Source organism: Drosophila gunungcola, assembly GCF_025200985.1.
Source record: "Drosophila gunungcola strain Sukarami chromosome 2R unlocalized genomic scaffold, Dgunungcola_SK_2 000012F, whole genome shotgun sequence".
Lineage (NCBI taxonomy): Eukaryota > Metazoa > Arthropoda > Insecta > Diptera > Drosophilidae > Drosophila > Drosophila gunungcola.
The window spans coordinates 1-15,662 of NW_026453170.1; the positions used below are offsets into that span (position 1 = coordinate 1).

General features: G+C 44.3%; 1 protein-coding gene and 1 pseudogene across 2 annotated transcripts; both read right to left on the reverse strand.

Moving 5' to 3' along the window:
• Positions 1–2,453: 2,453 nt before the first annotated feature.
• LOC128255681 (uncharacterized) lies at positions 2,454–7,540 on the reverse strand (annotated as a pseudogene).
• Positions 7,541–9,465: 1,925 nt separating this feature from the next.
• LOC128255759 (dosage compensation regulator-like) lies at positions 9,466–15,150 on the reverse strand. Of its 2 annotated transcripts, XM_052985496.1 has the most exons (6): positions 14,990–15,150; positions 14,404–14,917; positions 14,083–14,127; positions 13,700–14,018; positions 12,407–13,097; positions 9,466–11,798 (listed from the first exon to the last, which is right to left on the reverse strand). In XM_052985496.1, the coding sequence occupies exons 1-6, from the start codon at positions 15,063–15,065 to the stop codon at positions 9,580–9,582; spliced, it is 3,864 nt and encodes a 1,287-aa protein (XP_052841456.1). In that variant the 5' UTR covers positions 15,066–15,150; the 3' UTR covers positions 9,466–9,579. The 2 variants fall into 2 exon arrangements, with proteins under 2 accessions (XP_052841456.1, XP_052841457.1); XM_052985497.1 differs by lacking the exon at positions 14,083–14,127 and having other exon boundaries at positions 14,990–15,149.
• Between the last annotated feature and the right edge of the window lie 512 nt (positions 15,151–15,662).

The window sequence follows — 15,662 nt, forward strand, 5'->3', positions numbered from 1 at the left end:
TTAAAGTAAAAAAAAAACAAGAAAGGAAGCATTACTTGCGTATATACACTGAAGATGATGACTTGCAGCTTTATTATTCGATAGTTCCTATGGCAGCTATATGATATCGTTTTCCGATTTTAATAAAATTAAAAGGGTAACTTAGAATTGTCAAATTAATAAGTCACAAAGAATTCTTAAAAAATTAGAAAGGTTAGGAAACAGCAAAGTTATAATTTTTTTCATTTATTTTTCCGATTGTTCCTATGGGAGATATGCTATAGTCGTCCGATCCGGCTCTTTCCGACTTAATACTACCTGCAATAGAAAGACAACTTTTGGGAAAGATAGCTTTAAAAATGAGAGACAAGTTTGCGTAGAAACGGACGGACTGACGGACGGACAGACGGACATGGCTAGAACGACTCTCCTATGATGATCAAGAATATATACTTTATAGGGTCGGAAACGACTCCTTCATTGCTTGCAACTTCTGACTGAAATTATAATACTCTCCGCAAAGGTATAATAAATGCTCTTTATAATAACCTTTTTTCTGAGACACTTTGCTTTAAAGATCTAATGAATTAAAACAAGAAAATCTCTTATTTTGTTTTCCTTTTTTTTCGCGATTGTTCCTATTTTACAGCTCCCTTTAGTCGTCCGATCCGCCTCGTACCGACTAATATACTACCTGCAACAGAGAACTCTTGGGAGAAAATAGTTTGCGTAGAAACGGGCGGACGGACAGACAGATATGGCTAGATCGACTCTCCTAGCGATGGTGTTGAAGAAAACATAAACATTTTTAGGGTCGGAAAAATCTAATAAAAAAATAACAAATAATGAAAACAAATATCTAATTAAAATAATACAATTATATCTAATAAACTAAAAAATCCAGCTAAATATAGTTTTAAATATTTTTTAATCCGAAATAGGAACAAATAGAGTGATGTAAATTCTAAAAAAAATTTAAGTTGATCCCTTTGAAGATATGTTTTTTATAGGCACTTTAAGATTGAAAAAATATATGTAAAACATAGATTCAAGCCGGGTACTTTTTTAAATTGCGGTGGTGTTTGTCAGTGTTTGTCAGCAAAAAAATCCAATTATATGGGCTACATAATTAACGAGGAGGAACGCTGAAGTCGAGTTCCCCGACTATTAGACACCCGTCACTCAGCTAACAAATTTCAAAATAAAGATTCCCACAGAAAATCGGGTTGTAGCTGACGCCAGCTGCTGAACTATCTTTTCCAGAGCACACACGAACAGTATAAAACCGCTGTCCGCACACACTCATTGACAAGTTTCCCCGTGCAAATTACTCACACAAATTAAGTGCTCTCTGCTGCTCTTGATGCACGAACTCCATTTCTCAAATATGCAGTGACGTCAAAACAAAATACAATAACATTTAAAATAAAAGCTCGATTTTTGTGTCTACCGATAGATATAAACGAAACACACACATAGCCTAATAGCTTAGGCTCAGAGTGATTTTGCTATTTGTTAATTTGTTTTTAAACATATACGCAAGTTTATCATAAGTTTAATGTTTGCAAGAATATTAAATTTTTTAAATAGCTGCAAGGCTATATGAACTTCGGCATGCCGAAGTTTGCTTCCTTTCTTGTCATTTTTTTATTTTAATACATTGACTTATTATATTTTTTGTTTTGTGCTAAGGAATGCTAATTTATAAACTAGAAAAAAAACATACATAAAAAAAATCATTAAAAATAAAAACAAAAAATTAAAAAAAAAAACTAAAATAAAAACACAGAACATACATAATAAAAGCATACAAAAAAAAACTTAAAACCTAATAATTTGCAATAAAAAAATTTTGAAAATCGTGGGTCCTCATCGAAAATTAACGCTGAAAATTTTGCTTTCCATTCGGTTGTATGAGCGTTACGCATCTTAGTGTATTAAAGTCTTTGGTATAAATATAGCTGCGTTTGCAATAGTCTATGTAAACATCTTTCGACGCCCATAGACTTACACCAAAAACCATGTTGCCCTGTGTTATTGCTTTTCCAGTTTTTTGCTAAATCAAGAGTTTAAGGAAATTTCTAAATTTTCTAAGACAAAGCTAAACTAAAACAAAATAAATCGTTCCAAGCAAAGAAAGAAGATGCAATAACAAAAAAAGTACGGAAAAATGTTTCTTATTTTTCCATGAAGGTATAAGTGAAAAAGAAAAGCTAGCTCGAATTTCTTTGAAAAAAACACACCTAACTTTCACAGTGCCCAAGCAACACAGCCATTGACGGTATTGAATTAGAATCCGCCATGAAACGCAGGTCCTAGCACTGGATCTCTTTATATTACACAAGCTTAAAATGTAACAAAAAAAAACATAGAAATTGTAAATATTTACTGTGAATATTTCATTTGTACCATTTCTGTGTCAAATCCTCAAGAAACTTCGCCCGTATTATAACTAGATGTTATTTTAAGCTCACCATTTGCTCACTGGTTAAAGGCTGTGAACCTCCAGGCATATATAGAACTCCCAGTAGTTGGTCGGCGTTCCTGCTTGAGGGCCACCTTCTTGCCGGATTGAGATTGCCGTCCTTCATAAACCGAACCGTATGCTCCCTTTCCTATCATTTTGGACACCTCAAACTTCTCGTTGAGCACCTCCAGCTGGGAATTGGGATGCAGGCGCTTAACATGACCCACTAGGTGCAGTGGGGCAGCTTTTCGATGTACATGGAGAGTCTATTGATTCCAGTAGCGAGCTAATTAGCTCAACGTTAAAGGGTTCCTGTTGGGGTCGGCCACTGTTTCGTTCAGCACGGACTGGTCTAAACTGGTTTTGGGGTGAACAAACCGCTCCCGCGGAGGAGTTTCTACATCAGACCGCGACCAGGAACGGTGCGACTGCTTTGGGGTTACCGGTGTTGTCTTGTAGTATATACTTAGCTCCGCGTTCTCATCTTCTTCTACAGGAAGAATTAACTTTGCAGGCGGTGGTAGCAGCGTGGAATTTTTGATCATACTAATGTTGGTAGCAAACATCTCAGTGGCTGCGTTGAGCTCAAAAAATTCATCGGCTTGTTTCGCACCACCTGATTTATCATTTGATTCTGTCATGGAATTGCTAGAAACTTGGGCACCGACGCAGTGCTTGCGGGATTAGTTGTGATGAACGGAGGTGGTAGCTCTGAAGGACAGCGGCTTATTTCTATGCAATCCTTCATGAACGAGCAATCATGTGGGGTTGGCCAACAGTATCTGCTTGTTCTCTGTATCCTTTGTTTTCTGACGGCTGCGTTTCTGACAGCGTGCAGTCCAAGGCAAGACCGGAGGCCAGCGAAGTTACCTTTTTTGAAGCGGTAACCTCTTTCTGCGACTCGTCAAGAAAGATTTCGAATTTGTTTTCCATGACTTCCGTTGTTGGCTTAGGCACAGTCCCAGGCTGTGTCTCGGGCACAAAAGAAAGATCGGTCATGATGGAATCCTCCAGCTTGCTGACAGTAAGTGCCGATCCCGGTTTACTTGTGTCCAACGCAAATGAGTTCTTTGCACCCTGTGTGCATTTCATCGACATAAAAGGATCGGTAGTGGTCTGTTCGCATAAGCGCTTTATAGAGCCAAAAGTCGTTACCTTTGGCGGTGTCTTCCCGAAAAATCCACACAAATCGTTTTCGTCTTCTTGAGTAGGAAGTTCTGGTTGCGTTGAAAATGGTCCATCAGCCACTGAGCGGTGAAGCAAAGAAACCTGTGACAGATGGGTGGGCATTCGTGGCAAGCGTTTCGGTTTTCTCATCCTGGAAGAAGGCAAGAGGCCTAGGAATCGTTTCTGTCTTATCCTCCTGAAAGTGCATGGACTTAAGCATCGGCAGGCTAGGGGCATTGGGTTCCCATAACTCCGCGGGCGGGAAAAGTTATCGCCACCATGTTCTTCTCCGTCTCCACGACGGCCGCGGATAAACCAGGTATTCGCTGCAGGCGCATTTGTCCGGGAGTGCACTCTTCATTTTTGCTTGCAAGCTTCGAAACAGTGTTGGATCCCGGCGAAGACGAAGTGGTAATGGTAGACTTGGTGGTAGCGCAGCTAGTCGCCATGCTTTGAGTGCCATGCTCAGAGGTCTCCAGTATGGTGGATAGCTGCTTTCGCAGAGGAGACTCGGCAGCGGGTACAGGAGCTGGCTCCTCCGGTGGTGGTAGTTCTCTAAGCAAATTTCCAAATTGGCGTGCCGGTGCTTGCTTTTGTGTGCCTTTGGGCGTGCTAACGGCTTGAGATTTTATGAACATGTTGAACATTTGGTGTGGAGCACGTCTCATCCCCGTCAAAAAAAGGTCCGATGTCTGATGGCTTAGTTTTTGGCGTTGGCAGCGAGCTTTCTGAATCTTCATAGATCTCTATTTTGCGAACAGGAGGAGCCGGCAACCGCAAAGTGATCTGGCGATGCAATTGAATCTTCAAATATTTTAATATTTGGCTCCACTTTCTGCTCGGATACAACTGGCAACTGAGCTGCAACAGCTGTCTGGGGTAACGCAAGTGGGGCAGGAGCTGTTTCCTCTTCGACCATCGCAACTTCTTCCTCCTCCTTCTCGTTCTCCTCCTGCACCGAGGAAATCCGGTGCGGAATCATGGATTTTCTGGAGGAAGAGGGGAAAAAACTTTTGCGGCGTGGCATTTTATTCCCGGGCAAGCAGACGGTCTCCTCCATATCAAAGTCGCCATGAACAGTGACATTCCTCTTTTGCCACCATTTGGCTGCCAGCAGCTCCTCTGATTGGTACTCCTGCTGCTCCTCGTCGTTGTAGAGCTTGGTCGAAAACGACCTGAATGCCAGGCACCTGCGGGGGTTTCCAAAAACTTGTCTAGCTCGTCGCTCGGTTGCGGCGTGGAAGATTTGCAAAATTCGGATAGCAACGGACTCCTCTAAGCTCTCGTCCAGTGCCCCACCACTTGTCGTTGCGGTGTACAAATTGATGCTGTGGTTTGTGGCGTTTTAAATGGACATAAGCACGGAACTCCTCAGGCGAGAATTCAAGGTTTGGGCGCGGATAAAGCAGGCACTTATGGTAGCAAGGTATTCCATTTGCGTTTGAACCGTCCTCAATGGTAACAGGCGTCACCCAGACCTCCTGAGGCTTGTTCTTGGCCACAAAGTTTGGAGGAAATCTGAAGGGCTGATCGAGCCGGCGCTCGTAGTTGGTTATGGGTGGGTTCGCATGTTCATCGACGTGTATGTCAAAACCCAGGTCCGGCGCGGCATTAGTGCCAAAGATCTTCCCGTGCTTATGGCGCTTCACATGCGCCTTGTTCCAAGCCACCGGTTCCTTGATATTTTCCTGTCCGCGAGCCGCATCAATGATCGAGCGCAGACTTGGCTTTCCTTCCGACTCGGACCAAGGCGGCGGGATATTCGCTTCAGCGTTTTCGTCGTTAAACACCTCCACGTTGCGACCGGCATTGCGTATACCGCTGGAGCTTGGAGCATCTATCTAAAGTTGAGATGAAAATTTGTTTTAGAATTAACAAGTTCGGAAGTTATCTTCGGCAAGCCGAAGTATTAACACCAAGCAGTAAAGAGATGGATCCGAAATGCTATAAATCCCTATAGTCGTCGATTTCAAACTTAATCTGTGACATAAGAAAAGACGATTGGGAAAGTTTCAAGAGTACAGCCTTTTTAAACTGAGCTGCCTTATATCTGTCAGACTTACCAAACAGTTCTATACTAATTATTTGCGCAGTGTAAAAGCTAGAGTCATGAAACATTCAATCTTATCTTTTAATGTATACCCTAAAAAGGTACAAATCTTGCCGATTGGACGAATATATTCAATACTTGTCCGGAAATGTCTCCTTTACTTTAATTTATTTTTTTGGAATTGCCAAACTGTGGAGGTATTAACTTTACACATACCAATGTAAACTTTGCAATAAGAACGAGAACAAAAATACTTCAACAAAAACCGCATAAAATAAAAAATTTACTTGCAACAAATTCTCGACAGCAGGAAAAAACGCTGGTCAAGTGCACCGACTTTTAGATACCCGCTAGCCAATTGTAAAATAAAAATTAAAATTCTGGTCTAAATCCGTTGTAGTACTTGTGGGGTATACGAAAAACAAATTGGAGTCGTTAAACTCAAAAATAAAGAAGATTTTAGGGGGAATCACAAGGACAGTGCTAAACTGGTGAATATTACACCTGGTGGCAATATGAAAATAATATAATACCTACAACATAGCATTTCGGATGAATGTAATGATTATTTCAATCATTTTGCAATTAGTTATTTGAATAATTATTGCAATAAATTTGGGAACTGATTATTTACCATTTTTGGACAGCCAATACATATATTTCTACTTATTGGTATAACTGCGTATATACATACAAAGGTAAGTGATAGCAAATAGATAGGTTCCCAAAAGGGTCACAGATTAGTAACACCCACCTGGACCAATCCTGGCAAGCCGCTCTTAACCGCGGCCCCGGTGCGTACACTTCCGACTGTAATGATGTTGGTGTCCCGCTGACGGCGACCGTGCAGCGACTGCAGCGCCAGCCGCCGCTCGTTCAGCTCTTGATTGACCGCGTTGGCCTCCTCGCCAGTGGTGTAGAGCATGCGCTGGCCCACCGTATAGCCAAAGTGCTGGTGCGCCTCCCTTAGCTCCTCCAGCGGCTCGGCGCGACACTCGAGGCCCAGGCGGAAAATCTCGTCGGCCTTGCGCATGTTGCCGCTTAGGTCATAGCTGTAGGCCCAGGCAATGTAAAAGTCGGCCAGCATGGTTCCGATCCCGTTGTTGTACATCTGCTGGTAGAACTCGATCTGATCCTTCTGCTTCTCCATCTGCCAAACGACGCGGTAAGCTGGGTGAGTGAGCTGATCTTTTCTTAAAATACCTCTTGCACTTACGAATTTGATGAAGAGCCTGATGAGCCGCTTGTCCTGTCGGTAGCGTTCGTCTTCCTCGAATTTGGTAAGGCACTGGTGAAGGGCCGCCTGCAGACCGGAGCCACTGCCCCCTGCCGGATAGCTCTGCTCGATCCAGCAGATGTACTTGTACCATGGTTCCAGTGGATCCTCACCAGCGTATGAGCGCACCTCCTCCTCCATTTGCTTGCGATGCGCCAGCAGCTCCTGGCTGTGGGCAGAGTCCTGGCTGAGCGAGGCCTGCAGTATGCTCACGTTGCGACCACTGGCTAGCGGCTGGATGTTCTCCTTTGCGTTGTCAAAGTCCATCTCGGTATCCTTATGCACCCAAAATCGTGAAAAGGTATATTTTGGTAGGAAACAATTAAACAAACTAACTGTTCGACAGTTCGCGCCGAAGGGAATGCTAGAGATGATAGGAAGAATAGTCACGCTTTTCCGATACTTCCAGTTCCCGTTCTATCGATAACCCGTTGCAAAACTTGATTACACTATAAAGCCTAGTACTCAGATCGACGAAAACCGTTCGCCTATGAGAGAGAGCGAGGGGCAAATAGCCGGCGAACACTTTTCGACAGTGCCTTTTTGCACGTCGGTACTCAGATCGACGGAAAAAAATACAAGAAATGTGCAAAGCGTTGCCAGACGTCTGGGATGAACTCTCGATGAATGTTTGTCAGGCCCTGGCGAAAAGAATACAAATTTAAACTTTGGTGTTGTTGGACTTGAACTTGCAAGCGAAATGGAGGGAAAAACCACAAAAATACGAATAAACCGCATATCTGCCACCATTTCAATACCAAATTTAACTCTGGCGTCTTTTATATTTAACTTCTTTGATTTTGTTTCCTCAAATTAATTTGTTTGTCAATAAGCCCAGCTGATTGACAGTATGACCGAGGCACACGAACTCAGCTGAGCTCTAAATACTTCGGTCTCACTAGAAATAAAAAGTTTTTTACTGTCGAAACTGTTCGTCGATCTCAGTACTAGGCTTATAGGGTATTTCCACAGAGACCCATCCACCTTCCACCATCCGTTGAAGGGATGGTCCATAAGGCTTTGCCGTTCCAAAAACATCCCAGTTAGTCCGCCGTGCTCTGTGGAAACCAGAGTTTCACTTTATTCAAAAATCCCAACGGTTTTTCAGGGATGAACTGCGTGCAAAGAGGGCTGCACCGCAGAAACATCGCCTAACTATCGCATAAATTAGTCCGTCAAAGTCTTTCATATTTTAACGGCGGACTAACTGGAAAATTTTGGGAACGGCAAAACCTTATCCGTTCAACGGATGGTGGGTGGTAAATGTATCTCTGTGGAAAAGCTATAACCTGACTTTTCAGTAATTCAACAAAATTTAAGAAGTCTCTGGGTTGCTAAAATTTCAGACAGTTGAATTTGTATGTAGCAGCTGACAGAATTTCAGCAATTATTAGAGATAAAGTCGTTTAAGAAATACCCAAAATAAGCGTTGAGATCAATTTTAAGAAGTATTTATTCAAGAAACTATACAGAACATATAAAGATTTCGTTCAAGTCTTTTCAAATGTACATAGTATTTAATCGAAGAATTAAGCAGAATACAGTTTATTGACAAATTGGCGCTTTCCAAAAAAAAATGGTTTTTTAGTAAAATTTCGGTCTTAAATTGCTTATAAAAAATTTTTCATTAATTACATAAAAATATATTTAGGAAAATAAAAATACATAATAATATACATAATATTCTAACAGTATATAACCCCTTAAGCAGTATAAAAAAAAGTTAAACATAGCTTCACCATAGCCAGCTACAACGAAAAAGGTACAGGTTGCAAGTCAATATTTCTTCGAGAACCAGAAGTTCTTGTTGAGAAACAAAATTATTATGAGAATATGATCAGGCTTTGCTTAAGGGACGTACCGTGACAACACCAATAAACACTGTTTCTAAACCCAAATATTCGATATTTCGATACTGGAGTGGCCGACCCAGCTCTATAACGGTGAGTGGCGCCGAGAATCGAAAGTTTAGTTTGATGGGTCGTGGAAAAAATGGAAATGGACTCGCAAACTATATATGTACATCGACTCGGACACCGAATCCGACCGCACTATCATATTTGATGTTAAGGAGCCAAGAATCATATCAAACGTTTCCAAGTTACACAGAATTAGGAACTGCCAAAATCGAGCTCTTGTTTAATAACCGACGACAACTCAGCAGGGTGAAGTCGAAATTCATGAGCAATTTTGTGGCCATCAAGGAGGCGTCAGAGAAGCTGCACATCTTGGTGAAGTGGAACCTCAGCTTTTGACTTTCGCCAACGCATCAGCCCAGACGAGCATGAGCCACATCTGCAACATCTACAAGCGCTGGAAAGCCGGCATCCAGAACTTGACTCCCAGCACGACCGAATCGTCACCGCCGTCCGGGGAAAGAAGCCAGGAACGAAGGGTGCGGATGCACAGCTGGCGGAAGTTTGCTTGAAGCCTGCGCGAATCTGGGACCTAGACGGACTGACCGCTACGTACTTCTGCGACATTGACTGCCAACTGGCGCACATGGACCCGTAAAACACTTTCGGATGCTTTCAAATGTCTTTCATTTTTATAAACCTATTTCAAAATATGATAAGATACATACATAGTCCCTATTATTTGGTTAGAAGAAATTCATTGAAAATTGTCAGACTAAATATGTTAATAGCGCCCCCAGCTGCCAGTTTGGTCGGGGCCTCCGTTGCCATTTCCAAAGTTTCCAAAGCCTCCTCCCGATCCTCGATTGTTCCCAAGGCCACCTTCTATATCCCCAAATCCACCTCCGATATTTCCAAAGCCTCGATTGTTGCCGTAGCCTCCTCTGTTATTTCCATATCCTCCTCCGCCATATCCACGACCTCCCCCACTGCCGTAGGGGGGGTTTCCTCTGTTGCCATAACCTCTGGCAGCGAAACGTCCACCGCTGCCGCTTTCAAAGCGACCTCGTTTGGCCGGTCCACCGCCAGCACTGAACTGGCGTGACTGGTGTGGCAATATTCCCACATCGCGTTGCAGTCTGTAATCACCAGAGCGCTTGGCACAAAGGTCCTTTACCACCCTGACCAGCTTGGCGTAGGGCTCCTCCAAGTGGAGCACGTCGGCCGGGTTGTCACAGGCGACGGTGATGAGATCTTCTAGGGCCGGTTTCAGAGCCCCTACTTTGGCTGCATGTTCCGGTTCCATTTCAAAGTTAACCCAGTTGTCCACGCGCACCATGTTGTTGGCGGTCAAGTCGATCTTGCGCGATCCGAAGAGCATCACCTGTAGAGGCGCGACCATCGACAGTTGCTTGCAGGATACAGCTCGCGTGCGGATCTTTTCGCCGAAGACAAAAAACGGATACGGAAAGGTCACGGCCAGGTTGCTACAGTTCACAGAAGTCTTGTGCAGCAGCGCCGCCTTTGACTCTGTAGTCAACACCTTGCGCTTCTCCTTGTGCACGCAAATGTTTGGGTAGAGACCCAGGCATAGAAGTGCCAGCGACACGTCCAGCACTGGGTCGTCTTGATCAGCGTCTGCGTGCACCTCGTGCGGTATCATGCACTCTTCAGGGAACCCGGCCTGCTGGAGCAGATCCAGCAACTGCTGCTTCGCATCCCACATTACGTTCATAGTCGACATCTGCAGACCCTTCCATTCGCAGAACCTAGCTTCCGCCTGCTCGCCGCGGTGCTTGGCGTTCTGCCATAGTTGCGAGGCCACAATCATGGCCACGTGGTCGGAACATTTGTTGCCACTCAGTGCCTTCTGATGATTAGCCAGTCTACGTTGCCCTATATCCAGCTGAAACACCTCGGAGAATGTGCTAGAGTAGGAGGCCATGCTGGCGACCAGATCGGCACAGCCGAACACCGCCCCCAGCACCATCATCTTGCCCAGCCTCGGCTCGATTGGGAGACGTGCCAGCAGGCGACCCAAAGGCGTTAGTTCATCGTTGACGTCCAGGCAGCGCATCTCGCGCAACAACACCTCCGCCTCGATAACAGCGTCTACTGGCGGTGGTTCCAGGGCCTTCGACAGGAAGTGGTGAATGGCGCCCAGCCGGAGCAATTTAATGGTGAGAGCCATCTCGTGCAGAGGCGTGCGGAACATCTCGGGCGTGAGGTTGTCCTCAAGTACCTCAAAACGGGCGCGTGAACAGAGCGTGAAGCAGAAGCCGGGACGGACTCGTCCGGCGCGTCCCTTGCGCTGCTCCAGGTTGGTCTTGCTGGCCCACACGGTGGCGTAGCTGGTTAGGTTGTTGTGTGAAGTAAAGAGCTTCATGCGCGCCTTGCAGATATCCACCACAAAAACAATATCGTCAATGGTTATCGAAGTCTCTGCGATGTTGGTAGAGAGGATGATCTTGGTGACGCCTTCCGGAACTGGCTCAAACACCTTGCGTTGATCGTCTCGCGGAATCTGCGAGTGGCACGGCAAAATGCGATACTGAGCTGAATTGCCGAAAGTATTCGTACTTTGCAGATACTTCATGAGTGCAAAAATCAGGTTCCAGCCGGGCAGAAATACCAAAATTGCGCCGGGAATGTTTTTTGACTTGATGTGCACCAGCAAAGACTCCAGCAGCTCGAAGCTAACGTCCGACTCGGAAAGCATGGCCATAGCGTTGCGCGTCTTCTGGGAGTACTTGTCCTCGCACACTTTGTTGAAATTGGTTTCCGCCTCTTCCTTGTTCTCTGTGAGCTGAAGCTGCTCCTCGTCTTCTGCCTCCTTGCGCTTCCGACGCGACTCCACCGACGGCACAAATTCTGTCATCTGGAGAATGTCCTCTAAGAAGAACTGTTGGACGGGGAAGGCCCTGCCGGGCACCTCTAGTACGGGACAGCCGCCAAAGTACTTAGAGAAGAGCGTCGTGTCGATGGTGGCCGACATAAGAATAACTGGAAAGGGAAATGGAAATATGTCCTGTTAGTTGCATGGTCGGCTAGTCGATGTTTATATACCCTTGAAGCTCGCACGATTTTAATAAAACTAAAATCTTAAATATGAAATATTTTACCGATACTAGTATATCTCAAAGAATGTTAAAAAACAAATTTGAAAAACCGCTGAGATGTAATTTATTTTTTTCAATTTTTGATTCCAGTAATATTATATAGTCGTCCAATTTTACAAAAATTAAAATTGTAAGTCTGAAATATCTAACTGTTAATATAACTTAAGAATATAAAAAAGAATTTTTAATTTTCCGATGGTTACTATGGGATCGTCCGATCCGGCTCAGAAATACAACTTTTGGGAACCAACTAAGTATGCACAAATTTAATTTAAAAGCCAGTTATTTATTTACTTGGTTGAATCAGGAACTCGAGGTTAATCAAGAAAAACACAACATTAATTGCAATAAATTTACGATATTCTTAATTTGAAGTGTATTGTTTCTCGAAGAAGTCAAATTTCTAATGATAACCTATCCTTCTCAAAAACTGTATGGCATTTAAACTTAAAAAGATAACAAAAATAAAAAAAAAAGCAATTGTGACATTACCGTGCAGATCAGGGTAGGTGTCCACCATATCACGGAGAATGACCAGCAGAAAATCGCTGTTCACGTCTCTCTCGTGGATTTCGTCGACGATGATGTGCGAGACTCCCCGCAAGCCCGCCTCCAACTTGCGCAGCAACACGCCCACGGTGCAGAAGAGAATGGCCCCGTAGGGCCGAGGGAAAACAGACTCAAATCGCACAGAGTAGCCGATGGTGTCGCCCAATTGTTCACAACGCTCGCGGGCGACTCGTTCTGCCACAGAAATTGCCGAGATGCGGCGCGGCTGGGTCACGTAAATGTTGGCATAGCCACCTTGGCCGGAAGAGATGTAGTCGTCGAGAATGTACTGGGCTATTTGAGTGGTCTTTCCGCAGCCTGTGTTACCGCGAATGATCACAACTGGGTTCTCATTAATGGCGCTAAGAATCTCGGATCGCATGGCTGCAATGGGCAGCTTGTCGCGGAACTCAAGGAATTGACGATAGTTTTCGTCGTTCTGGCGGCGTTCTCGTAGCGAGCGCTCGAACTCCATCGACAGATCATCGATCGAGGCGGTTGCCAGTTCTCCTTCATCGATGTTGCAGGCGTGCCAGGTGTTCCAGTTTGGCTGCGGAGGTGCCCAGGGAATCACCGAGCTTTCTTGACGCTTCTCTCCCTCTTGTGGTATAGAGTCAATACGGTTTACGTTAACCTAAAAAAAACATGAGTTACTTGGGATCATTTTAAGAGTACCTATGTATTTTGTTCAGTTTAGTGAGAAAATTAATGATAATATTATATCGGTGTAAAAAGGTATACTTTTCTAGTTGGTGCTTAAAAAACTATTATGTAAAGCATATTTTAGGCGGATCAAATAATAAAAAAAAAATATTAAAAGTATTTTCATTTGGCCATGATGCTTAAGAATTCGATGAATTGGAAATGATCAAAAACGTGGCCAAACTCGGAGTGTACACAGCGAAATACTTTCATAAATGGTCAAAAATGTACACATTTGTAACATAGTGTGTAACATTATGAAATAATACGAATTAAGTTTGGTGTTCGATATTGAATTACTTCAAAAAAATTATTTCTATGCCAATGCATTGTATACTTGATTTCCTTTCTGAAATATTTTTAGGTACTCTTACAGTTGCTGCGAGTATACAAGACTACAATACTTTATTAGAAACAGGAGCAGTCAAACTTCATAAAAACGAGCTAACCAATTCTGTCATTGTAAACCGATACACTGGGAAACCAGTTGTTAAAATCCTGTATGGTGTATTTAAATAATTCCGTATAACTTACAATTAGTGGAATGGGAGCGCCGTCCGGCTCGATTTTAATATTACGCGGATTGACGACTGGAAGATCAAGCACCTGGATCACCTCGTCTATGCTGTTGACCAGCTCAGGAGACAGCTTCACCGGGTAGGGCTTCAGCTCCTCGTCTTTCTTCTTCTTGAGAGTTCCGCTGAAAGGCTCGATGACCTTCAAATGGAAGAGCTGGCGCACTAGAGACAGGGCGCACGATTTGCTGGCCGACTTCTTGTTGGAGCCCGTCTCGCGGGCCGTCACCTTGCGTTTGAGCCCCGGCACGTAAATGGACAGCTCGGCCATAAAGCTCCTGGATTGAAAAGGCCTTTAGAGCTAGTTTCCAGCCAGAATGTGGGCCAAATTGCGGAACTTACCCTTGGGCTATATGGACCCCAGCCGGCTGACAGAGCGATGTGGTGCTAATGGGGAAGACGCAGCTGACAAGGCAGCGCTTAAATTGCTGCCACCTACGCCGCCTTTCATGAGAGTCCGTTTTGCTTACAGGCCCCATGAAAGGTACCTGGACGTAATTTTAGTAGTTTGGAGTATCGTACCACGTCGCTCTGCTGGCTCAGCTACCCACAATTTACGCACAGTCCCCCAGGATTTCGTGCTGTATTCCAGGCATGGCCGTAGAACAAGTTTGGCCAAACCCGGAATACAGGCTCAAATAAAAAAAAAAATGTAAGACATACCTAGCGTGGTCCGGGCCCACTGGGGTATACTTGTAATCGTCGCGAATATTGTTCGCTTGCTTGTACATATTCAGGCGATCCTTGGCGTTCTCTATGGTCCAGTTGCCGTGGATAGCAGCGTTAACATCGATGGACTCAGCCTCGTTCATGTCCTTCTGCTCCTGCACATGGTCAATGATGCTGAAGCGGCTGCCATCGGGTCCGCACGCGTGGTTCAATGGGCGGTAGGCCTCGCCCAGATCCTGTGGACCCGACTGACCACCAAACACGCGCTTCTGATTTCCACCGTCCGCGCCCTCGACCTGCGAACCGGCCCTGGGTCCCGCCCCTGCCGATGCTCCCACATCCGCCGGCACATCCTGGGCATTCAGCTTACCCACCCGCACCAGGTAGTTGACAAAATCACGACACGCGTTTTTCTCGGCATCCTTCTTGTTGGTGGAGTTTCCCACACCAATGTAGTTGTTCTGCTCTACTCGTACCTCGCATAAGAAGCGCTGACGGTTTTTCGGACCTGGGATTGCAGTGAATGGCATTAACTATTTGCAATATGCTAGCTGATAAAACGCATATTATAATCGCTTACCCGTTTGGCGAACGTCAAACTTTGGTTCAACACGCGACTTAGCGCAAAATTCATACAGAAATGATTTAATATCCATGTTCTGCTTTTCTCATTTAATGCGTACTCAAATTGAAACTTGGTAGCCTGATCGATAAAATTCTTTTTTTTTTTTTTGCTTTTTTTTTTTTTTGGGTAAGAAAATAATGCCGAGAAAGGAACGTCCTAGCGCGTTTTAACAGGGCTTAGTTACACTAGGGTTGCGTCTGTGGCTAGACGCAGTTTTATTTATAGCCTGATTCCATTGGCGCATTAAAGCGCATTTAGCCTAATGCGCATTTATTTACACAGAAAATCCCATAAGGCTAAATGCCGCATTTAAAATAAATGCGATTTTTAAATGCGATTAAAAACTATTCGCCACGAACGTTTATGGTAAAAATACCGGAAAATACCGATGTTGAACGATATTTTGTTCGTGCCACCACTACAACAGCTGTTTTCTATATGCAAGGTTGGCGCAATTTTTGATGTCTTTTGAATATAAAATCTATTTTGTATAAAAATTACTGAAAACTTAAGCGCACGCTGCAAGTTCTGCTCGCAGTACCACAATGCATTACTGCTGGATCTCTGGCATAAAATAACTCCCACACATACGGGGATCCTAGCCCTTTTTGAAAACAGTGGTAATCTC